The sequence below is a fragment of the Myotis davidii genome, unplaced genomic scaffold (assembly GCF_000327345.1).
Source record: "Myotis davidii unplaced genomic scaffold, ASM32734v1 scaffold78, whole genome shotgun sequence".
Lineage (NCBI taxonomy): Eukaryota > Metazoa > Chordata > Mammalia > Chiroptera > Vespertilionidae > Myotis > Myotis davidii.
Window position 1 is genome coordinate 5,548,578 of NW_006290305.1, and position 12,024 is coordinate 5,560,601.

Genomic DNA, 12,024 nt, shown 5'->3' on the forward strand with positions numbered 1-12,024 from the left:
GTGGCTGTGACTTTATGGAACATAACAACTGAGAATAATGAGGATCAGTGGTATTAGAGTGTATTGGTTTATTCTGAGTCCCCGTTTCTATCAAAGTACTTGGATGTAGGAAGGACTCAATATTCATTTTTGCTAATGGTTCCAAGATATATGTGTAGCCATGGGATGTAAACAAATATAAAATGGAGAGGACCAATATTCACTCAATTACTCAACAAATAGCATCCCAGGAGATAAGATGCTGTATCCCCATGGCCTTTGGGAAAAGCCATTTGCTCTCAGGTAGGAAATGTGAATGAAAATAGGGCTATGAGATAAGCCGGACAAGCTCAAGGGGGCCACAAGGCACGCCTGACAAGTTCAGTGAACAAAAGTAAACCCACAGGATGGTCAGATCATAAATTGCTAACTGGGGCGGCCATGGCAGGTAGTCACATCCCAGGCCTACAGCTTCCTTAGCAAAGGTCAATCTTTACCTTAAATGAGCCCTGTCCTCTATTCTTATACTTCTAAGAAAACATACCTTTGGAATGTCAGAATAATTTTCTTTTATAGACCCCTCAAAGGCATAACTGCAGGCACTCAAGCACATGACCACAGAACCTCTCATAGTTATCTTGTTGCCTGCATACCATCTCCATGTGCTGTAAATGCTAATTATTAATTGTCCTGTACCCACCAATATAAAAGAATTATGTGTTTCTCCATTTTGCTTTTTATGCAGTCCTAGATGTTTCTCTGCTCTGCTTTCTCCTACCTCCTTAATCTACCACCAACGGATTTCATGTACTTCCTTACATTTTCTCCTTTGATTCTAAAAATCATAAAAGGAATAGAAAAACAAACAGTCATTCTCCACTATTTCCCCAATTCACTGAGGTCTTGTTTCCAGGCATGTCCTCAAAAATTTGGCTCAAATAAACTCTCATAAAACTTTTCTATAGGTTTGTACATTCGTTCGTCAGCAGAAACAACCAGTTAACGACGGAGTCTCATTGCTCAGGAAAAGCCATCCTGGATGCTGGCCTATGAGGGGTTTGACATCGGGCTCTCCTTCAGCAGCCGGCCAAACAGGAGACAGGAAGCAGTTTAACACTGCAGCATCTCTGATCCTCCCCGCTTCAGTGAAGAGCAAAATTAGCTTTCCATGCTGCTACTTTCCCTTGCCATGTGTGAGCAAAGAAGTTTGCTTACCAACCCAAATACTCACCACGGAAAACATGTTGGTGGGAGTCTTTTGTCAGTTCCTTAAAACCAAGGGGATTAAATGGCATATGTCTGTCCTCCCATACATAATCTAGTAGATCCTTCCTGGTTTTGATTTGAATAAAGAGCTAAGGTGGATCATACCCATTTACAAAACCATTACTTTTATTTCTTTTCCAAATGAGTTAAACAAACACCGAAAACATATACCGTAAAATAAATGTTCCTATAATGATAGAGTCAAAGCAAAACCACAAATTGTGTGATCTTAAGAAAATCAGGAATAAAATATTAAAGCATTGGTTATTATGGACATGTTATCAAAGTAAAGTAAAAACCTACTACTTTCCCAAAGGTAAAGGCATTCAAAGGATAAGATTCACAGTGCAGTGAACTCTCAGTGCTTTCTTGTGTCTGTTCATTAAAGTGGTTCTTAAATGACTTCATCTGTTTTTTTTTTAACCAATAAACATGACTTCCTCAGTTTTCTTTTTATTTTCCCTTCAAAATTTGAAACACTAATGGTCTTTTCAAATCATTTCTAATCATAGCTCAAATACCCATTGTATAAGATGAAATATGGAATAAAATTAAGGCAGAGTGGAGAAAAGGAAAACACAAGAAATAACAGACCACAAAGAAGTATAAGATGTTAACCCAGAAGAAATATTTTTTCTTGACCATCAAATAGTAAGCACAAACTAAGAATAAAACTTAGAGATGAGGTTAAATTTAAAATATATACATTTAAAAATATTATCTTTGAAGATGAAAAACCATCATGTGAATCCATGTACCTCCTAAATGCAGCTCTAGGTCCATACTAAAGTGCCAGCCTGTTGTCCCCACTGATTTCTTAAAACAGACTGCTCATCTTTTTTAAGCACAAAAAGCAGAAGACAGGGCAACTGCTTAGAATAGCTTTCCTGCTTGATACCCAGTTATATTTCATGGCCACATCTAATTCCCCATGTCAGCCTCGAGAAGGGATGCAATTCAATTGTCTTGCACTTGGAATAAGGGCCATAAGGTATGAAATTTATGGAGTCAGGGAATGCTCTATTTTTCCATTAGTACATTTCAGTATTTCCCAAGTGTGCTCCAGGGAACACTAGACTCAAGATGCTCTGCAAAAGCCTAAATTGATGCCCAAAACTCCAGCTGGGCACCTGTACCTGCCATTTGTCCCTCCTGGAGATTTGGAAACATACCCTGACTTCGAAATGACTTGCAATACAGAGTATGTTCAACTTTGTTTAAATCAGTGCTTCTTCTCATTTTGTCAACTAATAAGCTTCAACATTCCTCGTATTTGTGGACCACAATTTGGAAAAGACCTATTCAGATCTAAAAAACTGGCTCAGAGCAGCAAATTCATGAGAGGCTGCTCCCTTCCAGGGTGGGCTTTACATGAAGTTCTGGTAACAAAAGTGAGCTGGAGGCAAACACGGCCAAGAGATGGAGGTGGCTGTGTGGGGAGTAAAAGTTAGAGCTAAATGTGAAGAGATGGGTAAGATCAAGTCATTCCTATTATCGCAGCTGCTCATGTACCAGGGAAGGTGTCAGACTGATAAAGGTAAATCTGGCTTTAGCGTCCCTAAGGGGCAGGTTCCGTAAGTCCTCCCTGCACAGAAAATGTTGAGCAGGGATCAGCTGGAATCCACTCCTCCTTTCCCAGGACCTTCGGTTCCTAAGGAATTTGTTTTAACAGGGAGGCTTCTAGAGCAGCGGTTCTCAACCTGTGGTTAAGACCCCTTTTTGAACGACCCTTTCACAGGGGTCGCCTAAGACCATCGGAACTCACATATATAATTACATATTGTTTTTGTGATTAATCACTATGCTTTAATTATGTTCAATTTGTAACAATAAAATTGGGGGTCACCACAACATGAGGAACTGTATTAAAGGGTCGCGGCATTAGGAAGGTTGAGAACCACTGCTCTAGAGAAACAAGAAGAGTGTCATCCTTCCAGGACTTTACCCTCACATTCCCTCTTGTCACTGCCCACTGCCCCCAGCCAGGCCCTTTATTAAGAGGCATGGGGAGGAGCTTTCAAGGCTACCTGAGCATTTTTCTCTTTGCAGAGTAACCATTTGCATGAAAGATCACTGCCTTCCTAGTCTCTGGCTAAACTCAGAAGAACTATATTCCAAAGCAGGGAGAAATACAGTGAGAATGGGATTCCAGCAGCCTCTCTGGGTGCAATGCAGGGTAAGGAGTCCACAGAAGTTGATGGGTGGCCTCTGAAAACTTGTGGGGCCCAGAGAAAAGAGGAGGGCTAGAAGTAAAATCAAAGCAGAATCTTTGCGGGGTTTTTTTTTGTTTTGTTTTAAATGAGCACAATAAAGCAAGAGGGTGCTTATGAGAGTAAAATACTATTTTTAAAGTGGTAGGAAGTCAATGCCTAAACCAAAGGAAGCAGGTGCTGCAGCCCAGGTGCGCTGATGAAAACAGGTAGCAGGTACTTCTCACTTCCCACTGCTGCCACCCAACAGAGGGGCAGGTTGTAAGTGGCAGTAATCAAGACAAACATTAATTAAGGAATTAAATATGTGTTAATCACCAAATAGTTGACAGTTTATGTTTTAATGAATAGTAATTAACCCCAAATTAGCTGTATTCTGTGCAGGTTATCATTGGGATTTGTACCTGTGGAATACTACTTTCCTATAAGTAAGAAAAGCAACTTAAAATAACTACTTTGGCAAGAACACTTTACTCTGCTAAGAAAAGTTTTTGAAACTCTATAAATGCACAATGAGGATATTATTGGGGGGAAAGCTACAAAAACAAAAGATGCCCAAAACATCCTACTATGATTATCAAAAGTACACAGGGTGGTTGTGCCTAATTTATTGAAAACATCCCCAAATTGAGTGACTGCAAAACTCAGATTCTTACAAGATAAAAAACAGCTAAGTCTTTTGTAAGGAGTGACACAGTAGGAACTAAAGTGCTCCACTATTAGCTGATTCCCTTTTTATTGTCTTCCACAAATCTTAAACTCAATAAACTACCACCACTTATTGAGAGGTTAGCATGTCCCAAATGTGCTTTTTCTTTCATCTTAATGCCCTGCACAGCCTTTATACTTAGTCCCATAATTAGGGAAGTAAGTCCCAGTAAGTTTATATCAGTTGCCTGAGTTTAGACATAAACAGGGCTGATACTCAAATCCAGTTCTGTCTGACCCAAAACATATGTTCTTTTGGTATACTCTGATGATGCCCAGTTTCAAGCAACATGAAATTAAAAGAGTTAATCCAGCCTGGCCGGTGTAGCTCAGTGGTTGAGTGTCAACTCATGCACCAAGGTTGATGGTTTGGTTTCTGGACAGGGCACATGCCCAGGTTGCTGGCTTGAGCCCCAGTAGGAGGCGAGCAGGTGGCAGGCTATCAATGTTTCTCTCTCATCAATGTTTCTATATCTCTCTCCCTTCCTCTCTCTCTAAAAATCAACAAAAATATGTTTTTAAAAAGAGTTAATTCATCAATCTTAACTCATTATATCAAAATTACTTTTAGAAGTGTAAAATGCATGTTGAAGAAGCAAAGTACTAGATGAGTAAAATTAAGAATTATCTATTCACTTTACATTAATTTTTTTAGATCTCTATAGTGTGTCTTGGCTAACTATAATAGTCTAACTACTAGTGCAGAGGTGATGTCTGGGGGGTAGCTGAGTCCCTGTGCATAGAAATATAATAGCCACATAAAATAGACTCACTTCCTCAGGCTAGTGCAGAACTCCAGATAGAAAACTCTATATGGGAAATCAGTTCAAAGGCAGACAGGCTCATGCAGGTTTCATGTTTCTAAGAGCATTAGGATATGACAGCCTGTCTCCTCAGTAAGGGCGCACCAGGACACAGACTCGGGACCACAGGGAGCAGCAGGGAAGCCCCTTCCCAGGGCAGTGCTGCCTGCACATAGACAACTAACGTTTCTGACTTTTTCTGATCATTTCGTATTAGGATATGTTAGGCCAGGGTGGAAATAGGATGTGGTAGGTACTGTCTTTCTTCACCTCCGTTAATACAGCTTGTCTTCCTCATCCCAACTGGGAAACATCATTCCGGGCTTATCTGACGATTTGAAGACCTATTGCTGAGAGTTTGTAAGTAAAAAAAAACCTGCTGACACCTCTTGTATCATCTACAGAGTGCCATTTACCTTATAGCTTATGTTACCATTAGGGTAATGACTTCAGTATGTTACCAGCCAGCAGATAAAGCAGAAATACAAGGGAAGTACTACCTTAACTATGCCTTTAAAACTTTAAAGGCTGATGCTCAGTTGGAGATCTCAGAAATTAAACGAGCAAGTGCATTTTTAGTGGATCCAAGCCCTTTAGAGATGTTGATTACCAGGTTCATCAACACTTGGCAACACTATATTAAATTAAAGAGTCTCTACAAATCCACCTTTAAATTCAAAGTAGGAAGCTAGCTATTCCTAATGAATCTCCCAGTGAACCAAAAAGCTAGAATGAAAATTCAGTTCCAGTTCATGATGATAAATCACATACTGCTCAGTAATGTGAGGGAAGTCAGAGGGAAGGGGGGGGGGTGCGTTGGGGGGTGAGTGTCCGAGGTTTACAAGTAGGAAGGAAGAATATTTTATTCCAAAATCAGTAAAAAAAAAAGAATTCATTGAAACTAACAATGGTTTGATATACAGTACTACCTTTCTTTCAGTATAATTGCTAATTCCTTTTGAAAGACTTATCTCCTAAGACTTTATAAATTAAAGTCTTTAATTCTGATGGTCTGAACTTGGTGTGTTAAAGGCTGCTATGAACTGAATGTTGTACCTCCCACCCCGAATTTATATGTTAAAGCTGTAACCTCCAATGTGATGATATTTTGAGATGGAGCCTTAGGAGGTAATTAGGTTTATAAGAGGTCATGAACGTGGAGCCCTCAAAATGAGATTAGTGTATTTAGAAGAAGAGAAGAGAGACCAGAGCAAACTCTCTCCCCACATGTGAAGGGAAGACCTTATGAGCACACAACAGAGCTTGGGAAGGCAGCCATCTATCAGCCAGAGAGGGCACGTGCCAAACAGAAAGAAGAAAATCAGGCACATCTGAGGAGGCCATACCCTCTGACCTTGTCAAGAACTGTGTCCCATTGGCCTCTATCCAGCAGATGCCTAAGAAAGAGCTTATTAGCGCAGGTTCCAGGGAGCAGTGGGAACGTCACAGAACTAGGCCTTCTCCACTTTTAGACAGTCTCCTCCAAAATGAGTTTCTAAACACATTCAGCTCTTTGCCTTGTCCACCAGAGAAAAGCCCTTTGAGGCCCGGCCTAGCAAATCCATTTCCCTGCTTTCATATTAATCCTATGAAAGGGCATTTTCATCTATGAAAGATGAAACTTTTTTCCCACAGGTCATATTTTTGAATTATATCACAGATTTTAATATGCGTATACAACATAAGGTATTTATTAAATATATTTCCTCAGGAAGAAAAATCAGTTGTATTCTTTTTGTTTTATAAATAAAATAATACATGTACATTGGGGAAAATTTAGAATATGACAGATGGCAGGAAAAAAATCAAAACAGTAGCTGGGGAGATACCATTTTAAAATATACTTATTTCACCATATATTGTAGAATATATATATATATTTTAGAGGCCTGGTGCATGAGATTCATGCACTGGAGGGAGGCTGGTCCCTCAGCCTGGCCTGTACCCTCTCGCAGCGCAGTCCGGGACCCCTTGGGGGATGTCCACCTTCTGGCTTAGGCCCGATCCCCTGCTGCTGCGCTCGCCAGCTCTGAGTCCAGCTTCTGAGTGAACGGTGCTCGCCCTGTGGGAGCACACTGGCCACCAGGGGTTAGCTCCTGGGTTGAGCGTCTGCACCCTGGTGGTCAGTGCACATCAGAGTGACTGGTCGTTCCACAGTTCGGTCAATCTGCATATTAACCTTTTATTATATATGATGATGATGATGATGATGTGTGTGTGTGTGTCCCTAACCTTAACCCTAACTTAAACAACTAGATTTAATATATTGCTTTACATAGGGTTTTCCAATTTAAAAACATAAGCTCAGATTCATCATGAAATGTTTCTCTACAACATTATTCTTATTTTCACTTTTTAAATATATTTTATTGATTTCTTACAGAGAGGAAGGGAGAGGGATAGAGAGTTAGAAACATTGATCAGCTGCCTCCTGCACACCCCCCACTGGGGATGTGCCCACAGCCAAGGTACACGCCCTTGACCAGAATCGAACCTGGGACCCTTCAGTCTGCAGGCCAACGCTCTATCCACTGAGCAAAACCAGTTAGGGCTACAACATTATTCTTAATGGTTGCAAAATAAATTTTTGTATTGAGTTAGCATAAATTAATCTCTATTAGAAATAATACTGTTTCTGATTTTTCATTATTACAAATAAACAGCTCTGAATATCCTTATAGTTAATTATTTGCAACCACTCTTATTTCCTTAGAATGAATTCGTAACACTAGATTGCTAAATTTTTAACACCTTTAAAATATACTGCCAAAGTGTACTCCAAATAAAAATTTTAATTTATATGTGAACTAACAGCTTTCACTAACCCTGCATTTACATTTAAGAAACATTTATCACTCATTAAATACCAGAAACTGTTATAGGTATAGGGTACAAAAATAAATAAAGCAATAAATTTATAGCCTATTTACTCTCATGAACAAATCCAAAGATAGAAGAATTAACGCCTCTTCTGGGTTAAACACCAAACCTGTGGAATGAATTCATGGGTACCTTTCATGCCATTCACTTTTCCCTCCCTGAGTCTACCTGAGCAAACATGAGAGATGATCCTGCATACACGATGCATTTGGCTCCTCAGTGAGGCAAAAAGATTAAGAGAAAAGCAAAATATCACAGTCCTCTTAATGCAACCTCGTAGCTTGAAATGGAGTTATTTTTAAATATCAGGTTATTTGGAAAGGCGCTGTGGACAAAAGGAGAGAGCGCACCAAATGACATCATTACTAATTTCCCGCTTTTTAAAAAAATATATTTTATTGATTTTTTTACAGAGCGGAAGGTAGAGGGATAGAGAGTTAGAAACATCGATGAGAGAGAAACATCGATCAGCTGCCTCCTGCACACCTCCTACTGGGGATGTGCCTGCAACCAAGGTACATGCCCTTGACCATAATCTAACCTGGGACCCTTCAGGCTGCAGACCTGACGCTCTATCCCAGTGATGGCAAAGCTTTTGAGCTCAGCGTGTTTTTTTTGTTGTTGATTTTTCTCTGTTAAATGGCATTTAAATATATAAAATGAATATCAGAAATATAAGTCTTTGTTTTACCATGGTTGCAAATATCAAAAAATTTCTATATGTGACAGGGCGCCAGAGTCAAGTTAGGGTTTTTCAAAATGCTGGCACGCCGATCTCAAAAGGTTCACCATCGCTGTTCTATCCACTGAGCCAAACCGGTTAGGGCGAGAAGGATGATTTTTAAAAAGGGAACATCCCGAGAGGAATCTCATCTTGAGACCGACTGAACGTATGTATGTTTGCCAACAGTCCTTCCTCCATGATGAACTTCCAGGACAGAGCCCGAGCGACCCGATTCATGGGGGACCCGCACCGCTCAGAATGGCCCCAAGCAGCCCCAGAGGCTGGCAGAGACGTCTCTCTCACTTGGCTAGGCTCGCTACCCCTGTGTCTCCTCCGTAGATGGGGAACCAGGCCGCGGTGCCTTGAGAGTCCCCTTTTGGGGGGTACATACTCACCAAAACTTGGGAGAAATTGGACTCAGGGGGTCCCTCCATCCAAGAAAATTTTTAAAAAAGGCTAATCTTCTTTGGCAACCTACTCCCCCCACCACCCCACCTCCCAACTAGAAAGCGGACGAGGGAGAGGTTTGGCCAGTTCCTGGCACCACGGAGTTGAATGCTACCCACCCTGCCTGCAGCTAGACCCGTTTTGGAATGTTAGGGGCACACCCTGTCTCTTCAGGCCCCTGTGGGCACGACCACCTTCCTGTATAGAAATTTTTTGATATTTGCAACCATAGTAAAACAAAGATTTTTGTTTTTTATATTTATTTTATATATTTAAATGCCATTTAACAAAGAAAAATCAACCAAAAAAATGGGTTCGTGTGTCATCTTTGACACGCATGTCATAGGTTTGCCATCACTGCTATCCACTGAGCCAAACCAGTTAGGGCATAATTTCCTGCTTTTGACACCGTCAGGATGCGCTTGGGTGACAGGAACTCTCCCACAATCAAGGTGTGACATCAAGATTGCTTTTGTGCCACTTCTTAACTTCTCCTAGATCTCTACCCTTGCTACATTAAATGAGAACTGAGAAAGGCCTCAAGAGAACATCCCAAATGAGAGCAGCACGGACAGCAGTTCCCCGCCTGAAGAAGACTCCGCCTACATATGGCATTTTCTTCCCATTGCTTATGGGCTGGAGCAGGGACCTGCATCTCACTAGCTTTTCTCCATGGGGCTCACTTCTTAATGACTCATTTACCCCTGGGAGCCACTGATGAAAGAAGGGGCTGCTTCTTTTAGAATCAAGTGCTCTGTCTCCAAGTTAGATAAGGTTTACTTAATATAGAAAGTACAATATCCTTGCAGATAGCACTTCCTGCCCTGCTCAGGTTACTGCTAATGTATGTATAAGCAAGTTTGAATTGTGTCTTGTACTTCTTTCTCAAGGTAATATTTCAAACAAAGTTTTCATATACTCCCTAGTAAATAGCATAAGCTTTCCTTACCTTGGTATAAAAATCACAACAACACTTTTTATACATTCAATTATGATACAATTTAAAGTAGATTTTTAGGAGTTAGAGGATGCATCAAAACATGAGATGAAAACTAAGAGCATACCTGGTAAAAGTTAGGCCAAAAAGTACTAATGGCCAGTTCTGCCCTGTTCCATGTGCGGGTTGGCTCTCCAGATACATTCCAGATAGGGTTCCCCAAAGGCCCGTTGTTGACCTTCACATAGACATTGAGTAACCCAGGAGCAGAGTTACTCTTGCTGGACACAAAATAGTGAAAATCAATGCAGTGCGTATCATTTTCTTTGAGCTGCGGTAAAAGGAGGTGGGCTCTCTGCCCCTCAGGTCTGCCAGATGTGTTGACCAACATGAAAGAACCTGAGAAAAGAAAATCAAAGGAGAGTCACAATCTGAAACACAACTTTCTGGTCACTTCTGAAAAGCCACCATCATTTACATGGGTCGACCCTGAAATTCCGCAACTACTTAGGCTTTGAAAATCCCATCTCTCTCATACCTTTACACCCCCAAAGTATTCTCAAGATCAGTGAATGGAAAATTCCTTTGATGTCACTGAAATTAGTCTCCTAAGTAACAGAAATGTGCATAATTTACAGACATGTGCTGATCAATCTGGTAGTCATTAAGCCACTGCGGCTATTTAAATTAAAATTAATTAAAATTCCATAACATTTAAAGTTTAGTTCCTCCGCCACCCTAAACACATTTCAAGAACTCAATTGCCGCATGTGGCTCATTGCTTCCATATTGGGCAGCAGAAATATTGAACTTTTCCATCATCTCAGAAAGTTCTATTGAACAACAATACATTATAATGGTACCACCATTTGGGAATCACATCCACTTTAAGATTCTCACATAGCCTAGAGAAAGAGAATAGATTGGTCTAATTTGTGGAATCTTAGAGATTTTGATTAGCCTTATGATGCTCCTTGTAGTCACTGTAATAAAATTCTTGCAATTCAGTCCCACCACCCCTCCCCCATTGCTAAAACAACGGACTTCTTGACAGTGGGGGTGTTTTCATGATTAGGCATACTGTGGCCATCTTGAGGATGATTGTTTTCAGAAGTCTCCCTGAACTTTTTTCAGTCTTTACATCCATGGCACTAAGCCACCCATGGAAGTGTTTCCACATGGAGTCAAGCTTGCCAGATACCTGGGCATCAACTGTGCCATGTGGGCCCTCCCCATGTTTAAGATCAACAGAAATGACAACTAAAATAATTATAGAAATTTTATACATCACATAAAGAAAGGTAAAGGCAAAATGTTCTAAAATGAAAGGGTAAATAGGTCATTATAAGTCTTCTTCAGCAGAGAGAAAAATATACTGAAACTCTGAGGAGAAACACCTAAACTTGGGAGGCTAAAGATGAAAAATAAAATACTACTCAGGTGTGCTTGAACTCATGATTTCTACTGGGTGAGGAGACTATTGCCCTTGAATATTCTTTTTTAATTTTGTAAAATATATTTTTATTGATTTCAGAGAGGAAGGGAGAGGAAGAGAGAGACAGAAACATCAATGATGAGAGAGAATTATCCATTGGCTGTCTCCTGCATGCCCCTCACTGGGGATCGAGCCTGCAACCTGGGCACATGCCCCAACTTGGAACTGAACTGCAACCTCCCGGTTCATAGGTCATGCTCAACCACTGAGCCACACCAGCCAAGTGAGTATTCCTTTTTAAACGCTCCTCTTGTGATACATAATTTTCAAGGAGGTATGTATATATACATTTTTTTTTGTGTGTGTGTGTATCCTATCTAATAAAAGAGAAACGTGGTAATTGGCGTACGACCGCTACCCTTCCCATTGGCTAAGCAGGGGCGATAGGCAAATTAACTGCCAGCCAAGATGGCGGCCGGCAGCCAGGCAGCTTAAACTGAACATGAGGCTTGCTTGCTTCAGTGACAGAGGACTGCAATGTTCCCCACCTGCCTTGCCGGCCTCTGAGCCTGCAGTTTAAGAAACATAGTAACAAATATAGAAGCTAAAAGAAAATCCCCACCCCAAGATCCTTA

General features: G+C 40.7%; 1 protein-coding gene across 3 annotated transcripts in view; it reads right to left on the reverse strand.

The window, feature by feature from the left end:
- PTPRM (protein tyrosine phosphatase, receptor type M) overlaps positions 1 to 12,024 on the reverse strand; it is a 466,311-nt gene that overhangs the window by 382,973 nt on the left and 71,314 nt on the right. For all 3 annotated transcript variants that reach the window (XM_006763285.2, XM_015563601.1, XM_006763284.2), the window contains exon 2: positions 10,082 to 10,353. In XM_006763285.2, the coding sequence (XP_006763348.1) occupies positions 10,082 to 10,353 (272 nt within the window). The remainder of the gene's footprint in view (positions 1 to 10,081; positions 10,354 to 12,024) is intronic.